The sequence below is a fragment of the Apodemus sylvaticus genome, chromosome 6 (genome assembly GCF_947179515.1).
Source record: "Apodemus sylvaticus chromosome 6, mApoSyl1.1, whole genome shotgun sequence".
Classification (NCBI taxonomy): domain Eukaryota; kingdom Metazoa; phylum Chordata; class Mammalia; order Rodentia; family Muridae; genus Apodemus; species Apodemus sylvaticus.
The window spans coordinates 106,927,582-106,953,410 of NC_067477.1; the positions used below are offsets into that span (position 1 = coordinate 106,927,582).

General features: G+C 37.8%; 1 protein-coding gene across 1 annotated transcript; it reads right to left on the reverse strand.

Moving 5' to 3' along the window:
• Window positions 1–293: 293 nt before the first annotated feature.
• Window positions 294–7,494, reverse strand: Rad51ap2 (RAD51 associated protein 2). Its single transcript, XM_052184760.1, has 4 exons — window positions 6,263–7,494; window positions 4,437–5,935; window positions 3,781–3,855; window positions 294–464 (listed from the first exon to the last, which is right to left on the reverse strand). The coding sequence occupies exons 1-4, from the start codon at window positions 7,492–7,494 to the stop codon at window positions 346–348; spliced, it is 2,925 nt and encodes a 974-aa protein (XP_052040720.1). The 3' UTR covers window positions 294–345.
• Between the last annotated feature and the right edge of the window lie 18,335 nt (window positions 7,495–25,829).

Here is a 25,829-nt window from a genome sequence, read left to right on the forward strand (position 1 = left end):
TGAGCCACGGATCCTTTCAGAGAGTAGTCAAAGTTACATATCTTTTCCCTACAAAGGAATTACATGCATATGTAATGAAAACTAAGAAGCTGAAATGGTGTATATGATCATAAAAATACTTTAATGTGTATATTGATCATATGACATGAAATAGCAGTGAAGGTTTTTAAAGGTAATTAAATAATTTATACACAAAAGAACCTCTCTACACTTAAAAAAAAAAAAAGAAGAAAGCACAAAATCTGCAAGCTAAAGGAAAACATTATACAAAGCAAAAAGTATATCATTCCTAAACATGCTGAACTGTTCAAGTCCAGAAGCTTCTTGTAAGTCCTTACAACTCATTCACTTCAGATAAGGATGAAGCTGTTTCAGCCTAGCTCTTCTTGACAAGCCAACCCTAATCGGACGGCTGCATGTCTTAAGAGGCTGTATTCTCGAAATCCCATTCGAAAAATGACTGCCTGCAAAGAGGACAACATAATTTATAGACTGAGGCAAAAATTACCAATATGCTTGAAAGTCCTTATTCTAATCATGATCTGCATCTGCCAAGAATTTACATAATAATCACTTTAAATGCATTATTGTACTTAATCTTAATATATCCAGTTCTAAAGCATAGAAAGGCAAATACAAGAAAAATAAGAAACCTTTCCAAGGTATATAATCCCTACATAAGACCAAAATTTCAGTCAAGAAATCTGACAAAAGAACAATAAAACCAAAAGCTAACTAGTATTTAAGTCAACTTGATACTGTGTTTTATGAACATCAATTTTCAGTTTTAAGGGAAGCAACTCTGTCATGTTGTTAATAGTTATATTTTGTTTCTAAAAGAGATTTTTATTTAATAGAATGCAAGTATAATTATAACTATGGATTACTCTGATTTTAGTTTTATTTGACATCACATTACATCACTTTTCAAGAAATTCAATTGTTTCCAAGAGCAACTCCCTAGAACAGTTAACTTAACCAGGTAGATATGTAGTATTACCATTTAGAGGGATTTTTCCACATAAACTATATAGTACAATTGTAAAACTTGTAAATTGGCCTTTAGTGAATTAGTATGACTTTAATACCACATTATAGTAAAAATACTGTCATCAAGTCATTGTTAAATCTAACATAACTAAACAGCCTGACTTGAAAGTTGAGCAAATTGGATATATCTATGTAAACACAGATGAAACAGATTCCAAATTTAAATTACATATAAATAATGTTCCTGAAAAAACAAGGTAACCCTCCAAGAAGCTATAAATGCATTTTAATACTCAATTTAATATTAAAATCATAAATTTAATGGTAAGCAAAAGTTTCATTACTAGAGTAATATAAATGTAATGTAAATATAAAGGGACACTCAACTTGGACAAATTATTGGATCATGCTAATGTTAGTATGTTTGGTTACATATTAGATAGTTTTAGGAATTTTATATAAAATTAACTTCATTAAAAGATTATTTCAGAACACAGAAAAATTAATTATCTATTTGAGTTATCTTTCAAATTATGCTTTCCTCTTTTCTATTTTAATATAACAGGGACTTATAGTAATTTTACAATGGATGGGAAGTTATTACACAATTTCCATCAATAGTAAGTCTTTGTAAAATAATGACCTCTCTCATTAAGCTAAGTGTTAAAACTATATTCCTTTGTAAAATAAATCACAGTCCTTTTTTTATTGCTAGATGCTTGATTAATTTATTGTTCACAGTTTTTAAGAAATCTAAGCATTCCAGAATACTTTGTGAAATTGTTCTTAAAGTCAGTATTTAAAAATATGTCATGATTAGCTGGGCATAGTGGTGCTCGCCTTTAATCCCAGCACTGGGGAGGCAGAGGCCTGGTCTACAGAATGAGTTCCAGGATAGCTAGGGTTACTAAGAGTTTGGTCAACAGACTAACAACATCTGTGTCTGCTAGAAAATTGTTACAAATGCAATATCCTAGAACTTGACTACAGTGAAACGGAATCCTTTGACAAGATCCTCAGGAGACGCACAGCACATTAAGTCTAGCAACACTGCCCTAAAGGACATAGAAAATACCTGGTGAACTGCTAGCTGCCACATAACGTGCAACAATGTAGATGTGTGTTCCTTCTCCGCCTTCTATTCTACATCAGAATAGGTTCCTAAAGCCAGGTGTCCCCTGTCTTTCTGTCCAGCCTAACTTTTTAGACTCATGGGATTTCAGTCCCTCTGTCATCACTTTTTCAGAGAAGAAGACACTGCCTGTATACTTTTAAGCTTCCAAAGGCATCAATTAACTGTAATGTAGTTGCATTCTTCTTCTGATGAGAAGCATACTTATACACATACACATGAGAAATTATGGCTCACTAAAGATATTTGAGTGAATATATTTTCTTTTCAATGTAGCTCTTTTAGATACAATATTGTTATATAAATCTCTGACAAGACTATAACTTTATAGATTCCTAATTTTAATCCTATCCTTATCTGTACACATTTCTACAAGTTAGAATAAATATTAGATTTTACTTTATTCTTGATTTTTAGCAACTATTGAATTTTGCTTTGGTTGTTTTTCTTAAAAGCAGTTAAGAATAAAAATAAGTTTCATGAAATTCTTCAATTTGATCAGAAATTTTCAACGTGCTTTGTTAATTAGTTTAGAAATGTTTTCCATGTCTCCCTTTTTATCTGTAGTAAGTTCCATCGAATATTTCAATTTCAACACTTTTCTCTATGTATTTATTCAATTTTATCAGAAATATTTTCCATGTAAATCTTCAGTTTTATCAGAAAATATTTCTACTTGCCTTGTCAATTAATTTAGAAATGTTTTCTATCTCTACCATTTTATCTGCATTGTTTTCCATGAAATCTTCAATTTTCAAACTTTTCTCTATACATTTCTTCTATTTTGTCGGAATTATTTTCCTTGAAAAATCTTCAATTTCATCAGAAAATGTTTCTATGTGCTTGGTCAATTAGTATAGGTATATTTTCTGTGTTTACGAATTTATCACTATTATTTTCCATAAAATTTTCCTACTTTAACACTGTTTTCTATATATTTCTTCAATTTTATCAGATTATTGTGTATAGACCCTCTGTATTTTCTAACAGTGGACTTTAATGTAATAATTACATGTACCAGTTATCTTTTATGTAATAAAATTTTACTTAACTTGTCATATAAACAAAATGATTTTTATTATTAAAAAAGAATAAAAATAAGTTAAATAGCCATATTCAAAAATCAAAGTAAGACCTAAATAATAATAAATAATTGCTAGAGTATTTGGGCCTTGGTTTCTGGCCTCAAATCTGTACCAGATTCTCCTGTCAATGCCTTCCTAGTGCTGAGATGAAGGTATGAGCTACCATACCATAATCAATACTAGTAAATTGTTTATAAAATATCTACATGAGAAGATACATAAGGGTAAAAAAACAAAATGGTGATGGCACTTCAAAAATGGGAATCCATCCTTTATCTGACACTTTGTGGATTAATAGCACACACACAACAAATAACACATTAATAACACATATTATCATTTAGATTATTGTCATGCTTAACTACAGATATTTAAGCATACTTTTCAGAGGATACCTTCCAGTATTATTCTCATGCTTAGCCAGTCTCTACATAATGCAATTAGTAACTTCTTGATATTTTTTCAAGTATGATATTTTGTATTTGTTTTCTACCGACCAAGGTAGTTTTATCTTGCTCAAAAAATATGACAGTCATCTTAAAACATACTCCAGAAAATAACAAAAGATCTTACCTCCCTTCAATAAAGTTCCTTTGTTATATTCATCAGAAGAAACAGTAGGGCTTTTAGATAAAGGTTTCTTATAATCTGAAAATAAACATTAACATATTATAACTCACTTAAGACACTCCGTTGACTAGCTGGTTAAAGCACTTTCTAGAGAAAGTGACTTTTGTCTATAAATGTTAACAACATTGACAAACTATGCTTTTTATAAATTCTGCCTTCAATTGACTCCTAATATTTAGAAAAATTGAATGACTCCAGAGCTTTATTTTATTTAAGTAATTTGTTTCTTTCAACTTCAGATTATTGTCTAACATTTTAGTAGATCTTTGTGGGAAATAGTATACATTAATGGACAGTTTTTCGATTTTATTTGTTAGCAAAATTATGTATTTTCCTTACACAGGAGAAAAAACAGTGACTTTTTATCATGAGTAAGAAATTATAAGCTAGGCAATGGTTATGCATGCCTTTAATCACAGCTCTTAATCAGGAAGCAGAGGCAGATGGATCTCTGTGAGTTTGAAGAAAGCCTGGTCTACAGACCAAGATCCAGAACAGCCAAGGCTATACAGAAGCCCTGTCTCAAAAAAAAAAAAAAAAAAAAAAAAACAAAACAAAATAAAAAGCAAAACAAAAGAAATAAAATTTAAATGGCATACCTTCCTCAGGAATAGAATGGAGTAATTCTTCCTCTGATCTTGGACAACACTCTTTGGGAACTGCCTGTCCCACATGAGTAGGTATTATTTTCCAATGAAATAAACTTTGATGCCTTTTATGTTTGTTGAGGCCTGCTTTCACATCACAGGGCAAAAAAGGTGTATCTCTTGTGTTGGTTTCAACCATTTCCAACTTTTTTCCTATTTCCATTCTTGCCTCCTTACTATCATTACTTTCTCCAAAGTAATTTTCTTTCCTATTGTTTGTTTCCATGGTACTTGGAATTTCATTTGCCTTACTAATTTCATGAAACATACGAAGCTCTTCAAGTACTAAATCAAATTTGCTCTTCATCTCAAACTCTTTTGCTACTGGCAAAGTTTCTGTTGATAAACATTTAGCATTTAAGCCCTGAAAACATTCATTGTTCTCCCCACTTGAATCACTTTCAAATTGATGATTAGCATACAATGCAGGCTCATTCTTTGGATGAAAATGCTTTGAATTAGCTAACTCACTTTCTTGCAAAATACTTCCATCCTCTTTTGTGCTAGTTCCATTATTTTGATTAGCAGATTTAGTTTCTTCCACATTTATGCTCTTACTCACTAGTGAAGCTGACTGCACTGAAGACATTCTGTCCATTGGGGGAAAACTATCTTCTTCCTTCTCTGTGTCAATAGCTCTGTGAGCTTGGCAACTACTTGAATATTTCGTGACCTTCATTTCTTTCTTCAAAACAAAATCATATATTTTCTCTTCTATTTCACTTAACAAGTTGTCCAAGCTGAGATTCAGACTTATTGGCATAGCATTAATCTGGTCACTGTGTGATGTATTTTGGCATAACAATGTGCCCAGTTGTCTAACATTAAAGACATCTTCAAATATGAACTTAAAAATAAAATAAGTGGTCTTATTCTTCCATTTTCTTTCAGTATCTAAATCTTGATTGTACATACTACTTTCAAAATATTTTTTATTAATATGTCCACGGTTATTCTGTATAAATAGAGGATCAGACTTCACATGGGTGTTGTCAATACCAAAACTATAATAAGCCAAATTTTCCACATTGAGGAGTTGTTCAACACAACTTGTATTCTCATAACTAGGTTTGTTTGTCAAAGAAAGTTCTTCCATGTTATCAAAATCCATTAAAAGAGGAACATTTTCGCATACTTTGTAAATTAGAAAACTCTTAGCTGTCATAGTAAGAGAATTGATGTTTTGTTTCTCAGCCCATTCAAGAACATGTTCCATTTTAAATAGCTTCCTTTTCTTTGGTGTAGATTTTGTACTATGTTCTAACAGTCTTGAAGTAGTTAACATCTTTGTTAGATATACAACATGTCTTTTCTTTATATTTTTCAAATAATTCAAATTCACTATATATTTGAAAATGCACCCCTCTTTTGATCCCCCATCATCTCCATTTATAATGAAAGAATCAAAGTTACCAAGGAAAGAAACTATATTAGTTTTCTGAATGATATTTAAGAATTCTGAAATCCTATTTTGTAAATATTTGCTCAAAATGCCACTCTTTGGAATATTAATCCGCTTTTTACATGTTAACATTTTAAGACACGCTAAAGTACTATCTTCTTTATTTCCTGAAGTGTATTTTTGTAGAGTATAATATCCAAGCTGTAGCATATTGACACTTTTGCCTTTACCATTAAACCAAACAATCTTTATTAAATTGGAGGGAGAACACAAAGTTCCTATCATTACATTCTTGACACTGTGATAATCTCCTTTGTGTAAAAGGTCTGTCAGTAGTAATCTTGCCAAATTCAAATGTTCTCCATGTTTATTCATAGTCTCACAAATAATTCTAATTTTTTTCATTCTCCAACAATTTTGCTTTTTTCCCTTCAAAATAGAACTGTTATAGTCTGAGCTTTGAGTCTTTTCTTGTCTGGTAGATATATAAAAGTCTTGATTTCTTTCTGTTCCCTCCCAATTTGCATCTTCTAGTGTTAGAGTAAAATTCTTTCTAGAGTCTCTTACATTACACTCAATACTACTGGGTCGATAGTTGTTTGAATTGATCAAGTCTATTTTCCTTTCAATGGTGAATGACTGGTAGTTACTTTCAGTATAGTAAGAAAAATCATTTTCCACATATATATTTTCTTTATTCTCCTGTAACTTTTGTTTCTTAACATCAGGTCTATTTTGGGACCAGAAAATGTTTGTGAAATCCCTAACATATGCCACAATTTTGTCATTCTTTTTCTTTGCTATTTCCTTTAAATAGACAAAGGACATGTTGCTATTTAAATCCCTTGGAAACTCAGGGAAATTTTTTGTGATGCTATCTCTAAAATAGCTGGGTTTGGCACTTTCCAAGCAGGCCTGGTTTTGAAATTTTGATATTTTTAGTGTAGATGATGAAACGTTTTCTTTTTTCTCTGAGGTTATAACACTGTCAACTTTACATCTGTGCTTAATTTCATGTAATGCTGACTTAGTTTCCTCAGAAAATGTTACATCTAGAAATGGGTCTCCTGGCTGTCTCGCAGAATTCTTTTCTTTCAGAATAGTTTCCTTCTCAGGAAGTTCTTCAGGCTCCTGTTTGACTCCTTGGACATAGGGCATGGGGGTATTGGGTGGGGCATGGCTTGCCTCTGCTTGGTCACCAAGGTGCACACCCTGAGCCTCCCTGTCCTGCAGGCCTGCTTCACGAGACCTTCTCGGAGCCCTCGAACAACCTGCTCTTCCCGAGATTCCAGACTGCCAGCAGCTCTGCGTCTGGAATGTTCTGTCCTGGCATCCCAGGTCACACCGCTGCCTCCCACCGCCTGAGCTCCACAGGATCTTTGGAATGAGGAACGCTGTGAATGGTCTGAGCGACCACTCCCAGACTTTTTCTACCTCAGACAAGCGAGGCACCACAAGCAGCGGCCATTCCGCCTCAGAGACGCCGTCAGGCTCCTTCAGACGACGCCGCTTGCTGCTGGGGGACGCCGCAGCGGTGTCCTCGGGAGGCGGTTCTGAGGAGACAGGCCAGGCGGGCCCAGCAGGCCACGCGGGGCGCGACAGAGACATGAGCGCCTACCAGGAACATCAGCCGGAGATTCCCGCCACGCGCTGGCCTTTTAAAGAGCGAGAGCGGGCCCCGCCCCCCGCTGCATCAGCCCTTGTCACACCTCCACCACGCCCCGCCCCTCGAGGCCAGATTTAGGCCATCCCCATCCAGGTCCCGCCCCACTCTGGACACGCCCCCGACACGCCCCCGTCTCTCCACCTCCACCTGTGCAAGTGTCAAAGCCTGAGCGCTCCCGACCGTTACCCAGATTCTTAGCGCCGTTTTGAAGACAGGAACATTAATTAGCAGATTTATGAGTTTCGGGCCGTCCCTCGGGTAGAACTGAGGGGGAAAGTCGGAATCTGTGTTTTGAGTTTTGCGGGGACAGTCTTTTTTTTTTTTTAAGTTCGAAAATCCATGCTTTCTTCTGAAGCGGTTTTCCCTTGGGCATTTTGTTTTGTTTTGTTTTGTTTTGTTTTGTTTTTTGCTTTGGGGTTTTTTGTTTGTTTTCGGGCGTATTGTCCCATAAAATCCGGTGGCTCTGTCAGCGCCAGACCAAATCCCTCTGTATCCAGAAAAAAAAAAAAGAAACATCCCTTTCATAGTTAAAATCAGTTTTCCCACTTCATTAAAATAAAAATGTGGATAAGGGGCTGGTAATCAGCCATATTTAGGGAACTTAGTACCTAGAAAATTATTTTTCTTTAGTTAAGACAATATTTATTTTTCACAGATGTTGTAGAATTTATTTCCCAAATATTGTGGATAAATTAGCTTAGAAATTAAAGTTACATGTTTGAACTTCATTTAGTGTAAATACAGTAATCCTGTAGTAGCTCACATTAATGAATTTTTAATGCCCTTTCATTTTTCCCTCTGCAATAAGAAACTGTGCTTTATGATTTCCGGTCAGTGCCAATTTTTGTAAATCCTGTAATCATGAAGAAGAATATGATCTTTTAAATGTCTATTGTTATATACATGTTTATTAAGAAACATGTAGTTACTGTTAAGTGAGCATAAACATCAGTCTTCTTGATAACTGCTTCAATGTATACTGTATTTTCTTTGAAAATACAAGAACATACTCTTTTCTAAGCCCTCCACCACACAATTATTTAACAACTATGCACTTTTAAGGACTAGAAGTCAAAATATCAATGTGGTAAATCTCAATTCAATAAATTATTTGCGAACTACATCCAAGGCATTATTAAGATAAATGTTTAAGGCTTTCTTCCCACCCATCTGCATAGATATGGATATAAATGTGTGAATATGTATGTATATACAGGTATATCCTGAAGAAATATACAGCAATTGAGACTGAAATAGGTTAATTTTCTTCTATTCACATATTTAAAATTTCACTAATGACCACTTCCATTTATAAATAATGCCTATTCTAGTTACTATTTATATTTTTTCCTTTTCATTTTAAATGCTACCTCAAAAGGAAATGGAATGTAAGAAATACAGAAGGTTATACACTCATAGCTGAGGCTTGTTTGAAAGCTCATCTCAGATGTCACACCTCTCTGTATCATTTTACCTCCCTGTCCTTTGAAAGTACTTGTCTCTTTTAATAACAGTAAACTGAGATTCCAGGGCAGCACCTGTCTCCTTCCTTTCAGCCGGGTGTCTTATTACAGTTCAGATCTGAACTGAACAAGAGAAACACTGATTGAGTTCACGAGATAAGCCCCACTAAGGAGCTTTGCGCTGGCGCCTGTCAGAACCATTCAGAGTTCATTCCCTATGTTTGGATGCCAGTGCTTAATGCCAATGTTCTCGGCGTGACTTGTCTCATCGATGAAGACTTCCATTATCTTCTTCTACTCTGTGCTGGTTGTTTGTTTCTTTGTGTGTTTTTAACAACATGCCTCAGAATGTTTGTTTATTTGGTACCATTCTAGTCCATGCATGTTCTCAATGTGCTATTCTTTCTCCACCTGGCCAGTCCCTACCACCATTAAGTTTCCTGTAACTTCTGAGTTACAGGGAAGTCTCTCTACTTCACCCCAGCTGTTCTGAATCCCTGGGCAGATAACCTGCAGACTCAGCACCCTTTGACAGTGGAAGGAAAGCAGCGTTTGGGAAACAGTTAAAATATGATACTGTGTATATCTTTACATTCAGGAGTCTTTCAGCGGAGAAATAGTGGTGCATCACATGTCCGTTAAAGTGAAACAATGTATCTGTAGATGTTTCAAACCAAGAGCAGTCTCCTCCTCTTCCAGTTTTAGTGCAGCTTTTTTTTGGCCAACCTTTCCCTTAAACTAAAAACTGTTAGTGTTATCTCTTCTGCCTAGTTGCTGTTGTTTTCCAGTACCCAACACCTTGACTCTACACAAAATGTGACCTTGACATTAAGGCCCAGGATTTATTCAAAATATTTTATCTGTATTTCAATCCCACACCATTCCTTTATAATCCCCTATAATGAGCTTCTCTTTGTTTTATTAGGTTCTCCTCAATTGCATAATACTAGCACAAGCATTTTCTTAATAAAATAAGAATTGTTTTATTTCTTTACTTTAGAACTTCATTGAATACTTGGATGCTTTAAGATGATACACATTTTCAGGGAGAGGGGAAACCAAGCGGGAAAGGGTATAACATTTGAAATGTAAATGAAGTATATATTCAATTAAAAAAAAGGAAAAGAAAAGAAAAGAAAAGAAAAGAAAAGAAAAAGCAAACAGTTACGATGTAGCTATTTCCTCTGAATTGAAACACTTCCTCTTCTGAGGAAGAGTGAGACTTACAAATCCCAGGAAGCCCAGGACAGTTGTCAGACTCACAAGCCTCTCTCAGGCTACACAGGGAGTCCACAGCTGTTGGGCTGAGGTGGATCTTGCAGAGCTGCCTACAAGAAAAGCAGCTGTGGAGCAGAGTCCTTTCAGTCACCTGTGTTCTATAAGTGACTCCAATAAACCCTTTGGCTCAATAAGCTATAAAAAAAAAAAAGATACACAAAGTCTAACTTAAAGGGTTGTGGGTTGTTGTTGTTTTGTTTTGCTTTGTTTTGTTCAATTTGTCAACTTGACACAAACCTGAACATATCTGCTTAGACAGATTCCCAAGTGAGGAATTACCTCCATTGGACTCTACTGGTCTTTACAAAGCCAGTTTCTTTATGATTAATGATGGGAATGGGTTGTGTAAGAAAACAAACTGAACTTTTCTTCCCCAAGTTGCATTTGGTATTGTTTTATCACAGCAATTGAAAAAACTGACTAAAACAAACTCTGTGATGGCCGAATAAGAATGGCCCCATAGGCCCAGATATTTAAATCCTTAGTCATCAGGTTGTAGCACTATTTGGAAAGGATTAGGAAGTGGCCTTGTTGGAGTAGGGGTGACCTTGTTGGAGAAAATGTTTGTTTGTTGGGCTTTGGGTTTTCAGAAGCCCAAGTGAGGCCCTGGATCTCTCTCTTTCTTCTCCCTGTAGATCTGGATGTAGAACTCTCCACTACTTCCCTCTGAATCCATAAGCAAGCCTCAAATACTTTACAAGAGGTGTCAAGGTCATAGTTTCTCTTCACAGTAATATAACACTGACTAAAACAAACTTCAAAATATTTTTTTGCCTTCCATTCCTTCTTGTATATTATTCATGGGTCTCTAAAAGAATAAAACTCATAGAAAAATATGTATTTAAATAGGTCTAGTAGATTCACCTACTTATGCTCTGGGTCATCTAACAATGGCTAACTCACACAAGAGAGGCTGAGAGTATAGCTAGTACTTGCTTGTTTCACAAGGCTGAATGTTATAGCAATCACAATCTGATGCTGAAGGCTTGGAATTTTGGGAAGAGCTGTTAGTCTTCATGTTAAAAGCTGCAGAATCTTGTTCTAATATTGTCAGAAGAATACAACTAAGGCAGCATCAGGGTAGAAGAACTTGTTTTCAAGCATAAGGGAGGTAGAAAATAAGCAAAGGTTTATTTCTTACATGTATCACCTGCACTTAGGGTGAGTCTGCTCACATCAAAAAATCCCATCAGTTGGTTCTCTTCTACCATGTAGAATCTGTATATGGGACTCTGGTTGCCAGGGATTATCCCATCTTTACCTGCTGGGACCTTTACCTCTAGGGCACAGTGTAGCCATGTCTATCAATTAATAACCATTGAATAGCACTCTCATCTGATTTGATGTTTTGATTTAAGTCTTTGATGATTTTTAATGTACAAGAAGTGGGTCTGGTGTTGAAGTAAACAATATATATATTGAGGAGGAATGGAGAGAGGGAAAAAGCTAGGTAGGGCTGGGCCTGGAAACATGGTTCAAGTGGCAATAAGCTTCCTGCACAATCATGAGAAGGTGGATTCAAATCTCCATCAAGGACATAAAAGGTAAGACATGCTGGCATGCACTGGTAATCCCAAATGCCGAGGACATGAAGAAAAAAAGGATAACTTCAGCTTGCTAACTAGACAGGGTTGCCAATTCAGTTAGCTCCTAAGAGATTTTGTCAATAATTAATTAATTAATTAATTAAGTGGAATAATAAGTGAGGAAAACATCTGACACACTTGATCTACACACACCACACTACACAAAAGAATGCATTCTGATGGAAGTTGTGCATATTAAAGGATATTGAAGAATGCATGGCCTAGAAATCAGGCTGTTCTCAATTTGGTTGAGAGCTCTATGCTAGCGTTACTTCCAGCCACTCCACTCTACCCTCCTGTCTATCACACTTTGTAATGCAAAGCTCCTTCAAGTCTCACACGTCTGTGTTTTTGTTTAGTTGTTCCATTCAGAAGACATCGCAGGACACCAGAGTTACACAGTCAGTGGTTTTAGGTGAGATTGGCTAAAATTAAGAGCTCCTTTTCTTCCAATACTTACAGTATGGGAGGGAGACATGCACACACATGTCAGTAAACCAGTAAGTGCCACAATGAAGATATCTGAAGGTACTAAAGAAAGGGAGAAAATAATCTAAAGACTTAGCTGACTACAGAAGTAATGGTATCCAGCATCTAATCTTTATAAAATATATATTCATTCACTCATTCACTCAAAGCTTACTGTTTCTTTATCTCTATACTAAGCAACTATTCATCCATATCCTTATAGCTTTGCAGACATCTACCATAATACTCAGAACTCTACAATGATCAGTTGTACACACTATACTCTATCCCTTTTTTGCCTTTGTACATCCAACATTTATAGCACAAAACTTTCCATATTGTAGACAATATTTTGGCTGGCTTAAATGAATACCAATGGGTAATATGTAGAATAAATAGGATTTAAATATAAATGAAAATTTATCTTAAAGTATGAAGAATGGGTGTATGAATGTAGGAAAGAGTTTTTAACTCAACCAGCATGTAGACTTTCACTATGGCTGGAAATATTCACATAAAGAATAAAATGGAAGACTATTTAAACTTTTACAAAGTCTTTAGAAGTCTAGAATCAGCTCCAAGGAAGCAAATGAAGAAAAATGAAGCCTGGCACATGCACACAAGTATGTACACACAAGCACACACACACATGCACACACACACCTGCTTAAAGCAGGATGTAAGCATATTTCTTGGATTTCAAACGGTTACACTGCTTGCCAAAAGATGATTCCTGCATCTATTGCCAACTGTAAACACAGTTGCCCTGTCAAATAAACTTAGAAATTCCCTCTATCAAATCCAAGTTCCTTTTTTACAATCTAATTACAGAGAAATTAACTCAAACAGTAAGTCACACTCTATTTAGGTAATTCTAAATATATTCCATTATATGTTGCACAACCTGTATTGCTTAATAAGAAATATAATCACTTACTAGACCATCTCAGATTCTTCCAATAGATGCTTATTATGATATAACATTGTGTTTAATAAATGAATATGTATATAAATTTTAAGAACAAATGCATATAATTATTTACAATTACAATTTGTTGAGCAATAAAAAAGCTAAAATAAATGAAGTTGTCTTAATTTTTTTTCTCTTTAAAGTCAGCATAAGGAGAATTGTTTTTTATACATTTTAGTAATAAAATTATATAACAACATTGTGTATACCAATTATAAAATAAAATGATTCTTAATTTGTAAGAATACTATTTTTAAGATTTCTTTTATTATTTATGTGTGTCATGCATGTGTGTATCGGAGTGTCTGTGTGTTTCAGTGACTGTGTATGAGGACCTTCAGAGACCAGAAGAGGGCATCATGTCCTCTCCAAATGGAGTTCCAGGCAGTTGTGAGCAATGCTCTGGAAGAACAGCTAGTGTTCTTAAGTCCTGAGTCATCTCTTCCAGACCAGGAGAGTCTTTCAAATTGTCAGAATTGGGGTAGCTATGTTGTTTAGTAGTAGAATGCTTGTCTGCCATTTGCAAAAGTTTGCGTGCCACACCAAGTTTCCTTATAAAGAGCCAGACATTCCAATGGATTAATTCAGCTAGATTATAAAATCACAGAAAAATAGCTCACTGAACATGATACATAAAGAAAAAGAAAAATTACTTCACCAAATAATTGTGGAGGTCTATCTTGGACCAGGACCCTGACAATTTAAACCATCCAAGGAAGAACTCTAGCCCACAGCTTCTGCTTCATAATAAAGGTGAATATAAAATCAAAAAGAACTTGCTATCCTGGTTAATTTTGTTGACTATTCTACATATCATGAGTCCACTGAAATGGGTATCAAGGGGGGAGGAAATGTTGTTCTAGGAGAAACAAGAAAGACCTTATGTAACCTAAGATGTAACTAAGATGTTAAAATATAAGCTGAAATGTTGGCTATAGGTGACTATAGGAATTTAGCTATATGTTATAACCCGTATTTTTCCATGGAAATCTTTTAATCCATTGCAAACTTCCTCATTTGGGGTACAAATCTGAAAGGGATTCTTAATACTACAGAAAAAGACAGGTCATTCCTGTTGCTATGGGAACACTCTGAGTGAGTCTGGGGTGATTTCTTTGGAGACTGTTGCCCTACTCAATTTTATCTAAGGGCCCTGTTCTTCTTCAATGTAGAAATGGGATTTGGTGTGATCACTGACCATGACAGCATGTCACTTATTCTACTCGGAGCTTATCATACAGACAGTATCATCATACACCCCAGAGAGTGCTGTCCTCTTCTGAGGGTATACAGTTTGTCACAAAACTGGGGAGATTCACCTTTAGCACCATTCTACACAGTTACACTATTAAATAAAACATACCACCAGAGGCTGGAGATATGGCTCAGCTGGTAAATGTTTGCCCCCTCAAACATGATAACCTGAGTTTAGAACCCTACTGAGTGTCCATGTAAAAAGTTAGGCATGGTAGTGTCTGTTAGCAATGCCAACACCAGGTAGGAAGGTAGAAACAGACAGATCCCAAGATCTCAGGGGCCAGTTTACCTAGTCAGTCAGCGAGCTCCAGATTCAGTGAGAGAGACTCTGTCTAGAAAAAAATATAATGGAGTTATTGAGAAAGGCATTAAACTTGGACCTTTGACCTCTCCACACACCTACACACATGTGCAGATGCATCCATAAGCACAGCGGCACACACCAAAGTAAGCACATCCATATACTATATACACACTAAATAAATTAGGTAGATAGATAGACAGACAGACAGACAGACAGACAGTGTAGTGGTTTGAATATGCTTGGCTGAGAGAGTGGCATTTTAGGAGGTATAGACTTGTGTAGAGTAGGCATGGCCTTCTTAGAGGAAGTGTGTCACTGTGGGCATGAGCTTTAAGACCCTCCTTCTAGCCATGTGGGAGTCACTCTTCTCTTGTTTGAGTTCAGAACAAGATGTAGAACTCTCAGCTCCTCCTGCACTGTGCCTGCCTAGATGCTGCCATGCTCCTGCCTTGATGATAATGAAACTCTAAACCTGTAAACCAGATCCAATTAAACATTGTCCTCATAAGAGTTGCCTTGGTCATGGTGTCTGTTCACAGCAGTAAAACCCTAACTAAAACAGACAGATAGGTAGACAAAATTTCAAAAAATAAACCAACAAAGAATAGCACATTATTCATTATGGGAAAGACCAAACGGAAACATCCAAAGAAAGAAACAAGAAACCCACTCCCCTGAGTTCCCAGTATCATCACTTTGTCTAGATTCCCTGAATATCCCTGAATAGTGCTTTCCCCATTAAAGTGACCCTTCAAGTTACATAATGACTGCTGGATGACATTTAACCCCTACTATGAGAACCAGAAGTCCATACGACAGAAGCAGAGTACAGTGACTGTATTTTTTCCTCTAGACTGAAGTGGCCAACTGTTCACAGTTTTTAGGGTAAATAAATACAAGCAGAAATAATACAATTAACTGCCCGTTCGCTTAGATATGTTTATTACCCTAAATAACAAGAAAATGCATTAGAAGGTCTATTTTTAATCATTTAAATTAGATGCCTACAGACAATGGAATAAACTTGTGCCTTTTGACAGTGCCCTTAATCCATCAGATTCCAGCTGCTCTCAGAGTGGATTCACTCTCAAGTTCCAATTATTTGTTTTTCAAACAGAACAAGATGTGAAATTTTTCATGTTCTTCCCAGGGAGCAAGATTTTAGGAGATTGTGGCTGTTATAGGTTTATTCTTAGGCTGTACACATTTATGAATAATAACCCTGACAATTATCCTAGCAGATAATAATACGTCTTCTTGGTAAAACTCAAATGTGAATATTCTACAACTCTAAAGCTGGTACCTGTAATTGAATCTAGTCATCTGACCACACTGTTACTAATTTTTGTTATTTATTTATGTCTATATTTATTTATTAGTCTATTAACAGGAATAAGAGCGTGCAATATATTCAAGAATTCCTACATTTTAATGCATTACCTTATCTTATTCTCTAACCCAACCCACAATCAGTGTGTTTGTGCTGACTATAATTTACACAACCAAATTCCTTTTTCCAAATTTACCTGATTCCTAATGTTTCACCCTTCCACCCCTCCTCTCTACACTCATTCCAGTACCATCAACACCCATGTCCTCACCTCTTTACTTGCCTGTGAGTAACTGCTAGTTCTGTATTCCCAACACAGACCTCTCACCAAAGTCTCATCTCTGCCTAATGTCTATTGACTTTTCTATGTGGATGAGACACTGCTTTCCAGACGGCAAACCCATCCCAAAGCGAACTTCTTTCTCCTGTTTGCATACTTACCATGTGTTTTTATTGAGTTTCTATGTGTAAATGCAATCAAGCTCATGAAGGGCAAAGGATGGCCTCTGGTGTCCTTGCTGGGTTTCCACTACAAACTCCAGGGCAGCTGCTGCAGGAGTTTCTGGGGATTCTTCTGTCTCCTTCTCCTTCTCTTCTAGAATTTCAAATACTAACTCTAGGATTTTATGCAAGTTCTGGGATTTGAACTCAGTTGAAGATCTGCAGAGACAGGAGACCAAGAAAGTTTTACAAGGCTAGCTATGCAGGTGCCCTGTCACTGTCTATTTAGTCCTATTTATACTCTCTCCAAACATCATAGTCCTTCCACAGGTCTTGCCTCAGCAAAACACCATGTGAATCTGCATCACATGACACAACCAGAAACTTCCACTTCACCTCCCCCTGGCATCTTCAAATCAATACTATTTCCATGTCCTTGGCAATTTTTTTTTTTTGGTAAGCCCATAGTCTGATGTGATTATAAAAACTTTTCTTACAATTCTCTTTACCTCCAATTAGACTTATTTTATTGCCCTAGTGATTTAAAAAATTAAAAATAAAACAAAATGGAGGAGTGCAATTTTGTCTTCTGATAAAATAATACATAAAAATTTTATTTACATAAGATACATATATTAATTATTTTTCTATTGCTATAAACAGGCTTCATGACCAAGGCAATAACTTATAGAAAAAAAAGAAATTTGAGACTAATCATTCCAGAGGGTGCGTGGGAGACATGGCAGCAGGCAAGCAGGCAGGCATGGTACTGGAGCAGTAGCTGAGAGCTCTCATTTGATCCATAAGCAGGAGATAAAAAGGAGAGAACTAACTGGGAATAGCATAGGTTTTAGACCTCAAGTCTATCCTCAATATTACAACATGGTCACTCCCACTAATCCTTCCCACACAGTTCCACCAACTAGGGACCAAGCAGTCAAATGTATGAATGAGCCTATGGGGACCACTCTCATTCAGACCACCACACCAGATAAAACTGAACCTGCCCTGGTTTTAAATGATGTTTCACTGGTTTTATTTTAATATTGTTTGATTAAAATGCAAAATATAACAAACCAGTCTTAAATGACAGAGTAAATGGTGTGATTAGACTTTCTTAGAAGCTGTACTTTTAAGAATTGCCAATGAAAAACTTTACTTTTTTCTATATTTTAAGTAATTTGTATTAAAAATATTCCTATACTCCTGAGTTCTGAAAAAAGATAGATGATGGATAGATAGATAGATAGATAGATAGATAGATAGATAGATAGATAGATAGATAGACAGACATACAGGCAGACAGATAGATGTGTGCTTTAAAAGCTCTTCGATAAGTGCTTTGGCTTCCCAGTTTAACTTTTCCATGGAATTCAGTCACAAATGGTTAATAAAATGTCTGTGTATTTTTTATGTGTTCTTGTATCCCAGCCAAAAAAAATTGAGCCAAATAATTTTATTTTGTCTTCTGGAAGTATGGGTAATAATAATTCACATTCGTTTTAAACTTGAATCCACTACTGAATATTCTTGTGATTCTAAATAAGAACTAGGACTCAGGAAAGATAGAAATGAAAAAACCATTCTGCAGCCTCAGAAGAGAAACTGAGACATATGATTAGTTTACTCAGACACACCTACTTCAAGAACAGTATAAGTGTATAAACTTTAGAAAGTGTTCTCATATGGTCTTTCTTTGAAATTATAAAAGTAAAGATACTGATATCTAGAGATCAAATAATATAAGATTGTGAAGTCATGTAAGAGTTATGAAACAACAGATTTTCTCTCATAAATTATTCATTCATTTTATTTTTTTAATTTATTGATATATTTATTTACATTTCAAATGATTTCCCCTTTTCTGGACCCCCACTCCCAGAAAGTCCCATCAGTCCCCTTCCCTCCCCGTTTTCCCACCCAACCTTTCCCACTTCCCTGTTCTGATTTTGCTCTATACTGCTTCACTGAGTCTTTTCAGAACAAGGGGCCACTCCTCCGTTCTTCTTGTACCTCATTTGATGTGTGGATTATGTTTTGGGTATTCCAGTTTTCTAGGTTAATATCCACTTATTAGTGAGTGCATACCATGATTCACCTTTTGAGTCTGGGTTACCTCACTTAGTATGATGTTCTCTAGCTCCATCCATTTGCCTAAGAATTTCATGAATTCATTGTTTCTAATGGCTGAATAGTACTCCACTGTGTAGATATACCACATTTTTTGTATCCACTCTTCTGTTGAGGGACACCTGGGTTCTTTCCAGCATCTGGCAATTATAAATAGGGCTGCTATGAACATAGTAGAACATGTATCCTTATTACATGGTGGGGAATCCTCTGGGTATATGCCCAGGAGTGGTATAGCAGGATCTTCTGGAAGTGAGGTGCCCAGTTTTCGGAGGAACCGCCAGACTGATTTCCAGAGTGGTTGTACATTCATTTTATTTTATACAACTTTAAAATACAGTGACTGCATACACAAGATCTGAACAATGGCAATATAGTAGACATGCAAACATGGAGGTGGGAAATCTTGTAGCTTTTTTTCCTGTGTTTAAAAAATACTATAATTGTAGTCATTCTTTGAGTGCTATGCAATGTATTTTGACTATATTCACCTCCTTTCCAACTCAAGAACTCACAGAAACTGTGGTCGCCTGCAAAAAAAAAACTGAACAAGATCAAGGCAATTATGACTTCTTGGGGAGGAAAAGTCTGTTTTGTTCGATGGTGTGTGGTAAGTCAACATGTTGTACTGAATGGCCCTACACCCATGAGTACATGAGCAGTACAAACTATTTTTTTAAAAAAAGATGAAGGAGAACATGAAGTTGGGGGACAGGGGAAGAGGATTTCTCTATCTTGAAATTTTCTTTTGTGACAATTTCATACATGCATACAATATTGACAATTGGATATATACATGCAATGCATTTTGAACATATTCATCTCCATTATTCTTTCTTTACCCCTCCTTCTCCTTGTGAACTCTTTATTATTTCTGATAATCTCCCCTTCTACTTTCATGTTGTCTTTTTAAATTGCTACCCACTGGGTTTATGAGTGGGGTGGGAGGGTGAGACATATTTGCCAGAGTTTGGGAAACGTACCATTGGTCACAGCATTGAGGAAAATTCATTACTAAAAGGGTTGCCATTACATTGTAGCCTATTTCTAATCAGAGCTGTGTGATTTGTATTTTGTATATGTACTTGGTTGTCCTTCAGAGTAGCCTTGTGAAATGTCTATGTGCTATGAGGAGAAATATTTTTCTGTTAAGGAATGCTATCTCAGTTGAACTTGAAGGATTAATAGGATTCTTAAAGGTCACCATTAACTTCCAATCACTTCTCAAAAAAAAGTGGAGTTTCTTGAATTCTTTTTCCATCCATGATGGAATGTTGACAGGTCCCATCTTGTGCAGATATCATGCATGTAAACTACCTACTGTGTGTTTGTGGTCGCACTGTGTCCAGAAGACATCATTTTACAGTGCTCTTCCCTGTAATTCTCAGACCCTATATTCTTCCTTTCCCTTCTTCCATGATGTTTCTTGGGCCTCAGAGGGGGTAATATGTATATCTCCTTTATAAGAGAGCACTCAACAGTCATTTATTCTTAGCACTTGGCCACTAATAACTCTGCATTAACTGTTTTCCTCTGCAAAACAAGCTTCTCTATCCAAGGCCAGGAGCAGCGCTGTGACTAAAAGCATGCATATTTAGAATGCATTTTGACAACATGTCTATTTTGCAAAGCAACAATATGTAGAGTCCCTCATGTGTTTTTAACCAGGCATACACTACCAGACATGAGCTCCTTCCTACAGAGTTGACCTCAGGTCCAAGCAGAATGTGGTCAATTGCTGGACCCATATACCAATTGTGACATTATCACAGCCGTGGGCTTATCGTGGCTGTCAGGTTGGTATCGTCGCAGTGTCCACAGCTGAATAAGGCTATGGATGACTTTTCTCCCTCAGCAGCTTGCCTCGGGTCTCCTTGCCCTATGCACTAGGAGAGCAATACGAAGAAAGCTTCGAGCTCAGGTGCAGTTTGAGTTTTCTGTATCATGCAACCAAAGTGTGGTGTCTTCAGCAAGAGTCTTACCATGGTGAAACTTGTAATTTACTCCTAACATCAAGAAAACAAGCCGGGCAATGGTGGCACATGCCTTTAATCCCAGAACTTGGGAGGCAGAGAGAGGCGGATTTCTGAGTTCAAGGCCAGCCTAGTCTACAAAGTAAGTTCCAGGACAGCTAGAGCTATACAGAGAAACCCTGACTCAAGAAGAAAGAGGAGGAAGAGGAAGAGGAGGAGGAGGAAGAGGGAGAGGGAGGAAAAGAAGAAGAAGAAGAGGGAGGAGGAGGAGGAGGAGGAGGAGGAGGAGGAGAAGAAGAAGAAGAGGGAGGAGGAGGAGGAGGAGGAGGAGGAGGAGAAGAAGAAGAAGAAGAAGAAGAAGAAGAAGAAGAAGAAGAAGAAGAAGAAGAAGAAGAAGAAGAAGAAGAAGAAGAAGAAGAAAAGAATTCTTAAAATGAAGAATCAGTTTGCTAATGAATGTTTTCAAATATTTTGAATATGAATTCCCCACTTGATCACAAATTCAAATGAGAATAATTTGACCAAGGCATTCATGCAGTGCCTATAATGTTTCTTCATACCATAAAGATTTTAAATACAGTTGAAATGCCCGTCTTAAAACAATGTAACATATTTGTGCTGCTTTGTGAAATGAAAGTAGACAACCTAAGCTTTTCCTTCACAATTATTAACTGGCTTGTCATTACATTGTAGCCTATCTTTATTCAGAGCTGTGTGGTTTGTATTTTGTATATGTACTTGGTTGTCCTTCAGAGTAGCCTTGTGAAATGTCTATGTGCTATGAGGAGAAAGATTTTTCTGTTAAGGGATGCTATCTCAGTCGGGCTTGAAGGATTAATAGGCCTCTTAAAGGTCACTCAAAATAAAAGAGAGTTTCCCTGAAGGAGTTCTTGCAAAAGGAGACATGGGTACCACATTAGTAGGTAGGCTACAAGTGCCACAGTCTAATAGGGCACAGGGAGCTAAAAAGACACCGCAAGAAGGGGGTTTGTATGGGTCCATGGGAGTCGAAACATTCTCAGCTAAGAGGTTTTTTTGGTTTTGTTTCATTTATTCTGTTTTGATTGGATTGGATTTAAAGGAGACACTACATAATGGTCTTAGTCACAAAGGTAATGAACTTCTCTGTCTGCAATAATCGTGAAAATGGAAAAAGATTGGAGGTCTTTTGGTCCACATGCACGAGTTGGATTCCCCAGCACCCACATAAAAGTAGCTGAGTGCAGTGAACTTACTACCTCAGGGCTGAGGGGCTGGAGAAAGAGATCCTGAAGGCTTGCCAGCCATCCAGTCCAGTCAATTAGTCAACCCTTGTTTCAGTGAATAACCCCATTTCAAAATAAAATTAGGTGGAATGAATGAATCAATTAATGAGGTCAATAGTGACTAAGAAAGATATTCAAGCAAGACTTCTGACATATGCATGTCCATATGTGGATATGTACACATGCATACACCTGCAAACATGTCTACATACAACATACATACCAAAAAAAATGAATGAAAAAAACTAATCTCGGACAATGATGAAAGCCTGAACAGTGCCGTGATGTGAAGGACGGATTTGAGTCAGAAGATGAGACTCATAGGAGTTCAGTGATGGTTTGATGAAGACAGCTGTAGGTGTGCTAATTTAAATGACTTGCTTGGCACTATATCTATGAATTACACACACACAAATAACTGCACCTTTTCTTTGTCAATTTAAATGAGTTTTGCCCACTGACTAAATTAACTTACACTTCTGTCCCTTTTCATTTCCTTGCTAGGTCCTTCACTTAGTTTTTCTCCTAGTTTTCTGAATACGGTCATGTCTTAAGCGCCATGCTAGCTTATGTATTTTATGCACAAGCATTTCAAAGAAACAATGTCAGCATGAGGTCACAGACCCACCAGCTTTGATTGCTTGTCCTGATGGCATTTCATGTATCCAGCAGCATTCCCCTGCTACTCCTAAAGTTGGTGGGAATATTAAATGGGGTTGTGTATACTTACTTACAAGTTATTCTTGGTTTTGTTTTGTTTGTTTATTTTAATCTAGAAAAAAACAGATAGAAGTTCTAGAATCTTCTCTAAGGAATATAATTTGTCAAGATGCTACAGTACTTCCTCCAGTGATCTTGATATTTTAATGGCTGAAGCAAGAGAATTGTTGCAAGTTCAAGCCAAGCCTAGGCTACAAAGCCTATTCCAGGTCTCCCTGGTCTACAAAGTAAAACCGGAAAAAAAAAAAATCTATACATAAATGTTGAGAAGATAAGTTTCAGTTATTCTTTGGTAGTATCTGGGGTGATGAATATGCTAATTAGCTTGAGTCGGTCGTTTTACATTGTATGTATACATACATATAGAATAGCAAAATAGCATCATTTTGTATCTCATAAATGCATCTTTATAATTTGTCGCTATGCAGTCCAATTTTAAGACTATAATTTGAAAAGAGGAAAAGAAAAATGACCCCTCAATTGTTTCTGATCAGTTGAGGATTCATCTAGCACCCGTGACAAACAACAGCGCCTTCCTTCTGATACTATCTTCCTGACTAGCATCCTTTACACTCACCCCACCCCACAGTCATCCCAAACACCCAACTCTAAGAGCAGCCAATTGATTTTTTGATCTTAAGGAGTGGTGTGGTGTAAATGACACGCCTCAGTCAACCTGAGGCTGTATTCAGTCCTGTATCCTTAGGTACGTGGCATCCATCTCTGGGCTACACATCTCTGCTCTAGCTCGTGCTCACTAGGGACACCTGCATTTCATGCAGGAGGAGACAGCAATAGCGGACTCCCTCACGGTGTAAGAACCCTGGACATTCCTATCTCAGAATTGATTCTAAAATCCTGAAGAGTGGACATCTTTCCAACGGTGCAGGCTGGTGTTTACTGTCTTCTAGAGCTGGTCACCCTCCCACACACCCATAACTCAATAAAAACCACTTAATTTTTATTAATGGACATAACAGTGTAAGTGAAGACTAGATTAAAATGCCATACTTAGGACACCACACAACGCTGTGGAATTCAATGGAATTATTTCTGAAAATACAACCAACAGCCTGCCTTCTGAGAACAAGCAACTAAAGTCAAATCTACAAAGTACACGTGTGCATTTTTTTTCCCTAAGCACAAAAGCAAAGTAATTTATCTAAAACTGAATGTTGTCACCAGTGGTACCTCGGGGACTCAATAAGCAGGTTGGTCTGGTTAAAAGCTGCGAAATACCATCATGACCCCTTCAGTTAATACAGACTGCAGTGCTTTGGCTGTTCTCCAAGGAGACACTAGACCGCTTCACTGGGGAAAATCGACAAAAGATGGGGCATTACTTTGAATACCCTCCTAAGCGGTCTCCCTGCCTAACAAAAGCGACTTATCCAGACGTGACTTCAGCTACAGGCCCTACCTGAGAAACTGAAAGAACGCGCCTAGCCCGCGGGGTTGCCTTACTGCGCAGTGCGCACTGCGGCCTGGGAGTGCAGGGCGGGCGCCCGCCAGATTCGTTCCGCGCTCAGCTCTGCAGCGCCCCTTGTCCGAGCCCCGGGTTTCCACTGTCACCCACACCTAGCGAAAGCGCTCTGCAGGGAGGGGATGGACACTACCTCTGTCCTGGGATTCCCGAAAGTGCGCTATCTGTCTTTGGCACCTTTCTGAGGAGTCTGGCCTGGAAAGAGCATTCATTCCTGAGTTGGGTGGGTTTAGCTTTGAACCTCCTTAGTGCCTTGTCCTGAGACCCTCTCCCAGCTTCTGTGGCCAGATTCTCTCTGCTTGCTCAGTCTTAGTAGCTTCAAATGCATTCCAAGCTGCTCTCCCAATTTGGAGTCCGCAGCCGCCTGGCAACCGGTTTAGAGCTGGTTGGCCACCAGGGGCGCTCTAGGAATTGCAGTTTCTTTGAATTTACCAAGGTGTGTAAAGGACCATAGGCAAAATGCAGAGCACCGGGATAAAGGAAAACACTGGTTTTCATTAGGTTCCCAGACCTTCCTTCCCTGGAAAATGAAGTTCCCACATGAATGAACCTCTAGAGGGATTTTCGTAAATGCCATCATCAACCCCGAAACACAGGGCAGTACCTCCAAAGAAAAATCGGAGAGTGAACGAAACAGTAAATGGAGAAACCCATCAGTTGAAAGCATTTGAGAATTCATCCTTGCTTTCCAGGTAGAGCAGCCACCAGAATTTACTAGGCACTACTCTTTGCCAAGTTTTCTAGGCTTTGGCAGGCCAGTGGGCATCGGGGTAGAGCTGGCAGACAAAAGCCATTTCGGGAGCACCTTATGGATGAAGAATGTGAAACCCCGAACCTTCAACCTGGATCTGAAGGGTTATTGACCGCTTTCTCTGCACACCTCTTGCCCAATGCAAAGAGTATCTTCAGTACATATGTGCTTTGTGTATACAGATGGCACTTTTCAGCATTTGTCGATAGACACCAAGGTTCAACAGCCGAGTCCGGCTCTCTTTAACACACAGTGCTCCTCCATGGCCCAGTCACCAGGCACTTGACTCTCCCATTCGCCAGTCAGTCATTCTCTCAGTGGTGCAAGGACCGGGGCTTATGGCCCACCTGGAGGCCTTCTCCCGCGATTTCTACAGTTCTCTTCATCTTACAGTCTGACAAGAGGTGGCCAAAGGCCGAACTAAAACTGAGAGCGGCTGGGAAAACAAGCCCACGTGTTCTTGTCTCCTCTGGCATAGCTTTCAGTCACTTGGCCCCAGAATATCAGGGCGTGGTGAATGAATACCATCCGCCCTACCTCATGGTCATCCGGGTGCAGGGGCTCGAGTTAGCCGGGCTCCTTTCCCCAATCTCCTTTAGAATGTCTGCTAAAATCCGGAGCCTGGGAATCTGCAAAAACTCCTAGCCCTGCATCTGAGCATGCGCCATCGCCAAGCGGCTTTTGGTCACAACTCTCCAGGCTGGGCTGCGGAGCGGCGGGAGGAGGGTGGAGAGAGAAACGAGGGGGCGGGAGGAGTAGAGAGGTGGAGGCTCGCGCGCTTGCGCACGCAGCTCCAGGGACCCTAGGTTTTCTATGGGATTCCCAATCTGCAGCAGAGATTCACCCGAGCGTGTTGCA

Bases quoted from the DNA above. Each gene is read 5' to 3' on its own strand.
- Rad51ap2 (XM_052184760.1), bottom strand. From the start codon at position 7,494: ATGTCTCTGTCGCGCCCCGCGTGGCCTGCTGGGCCCGCCTGGCCTGTC. The intron at 5,936-6,262 runs TATGAATAAACA...TTCAGAATTCTT, and splicing joins ATTAGAATTATTTGTGAGAC to AAATATCATTCAGAAAACTA. The intron at 3,856-4,436 runs GTATGCCATTTA...GTTTATTTTCAG, and splicing joins CCATTCTATTCCTGAGGAAG to ATTATAAGAAACCTTTATCT.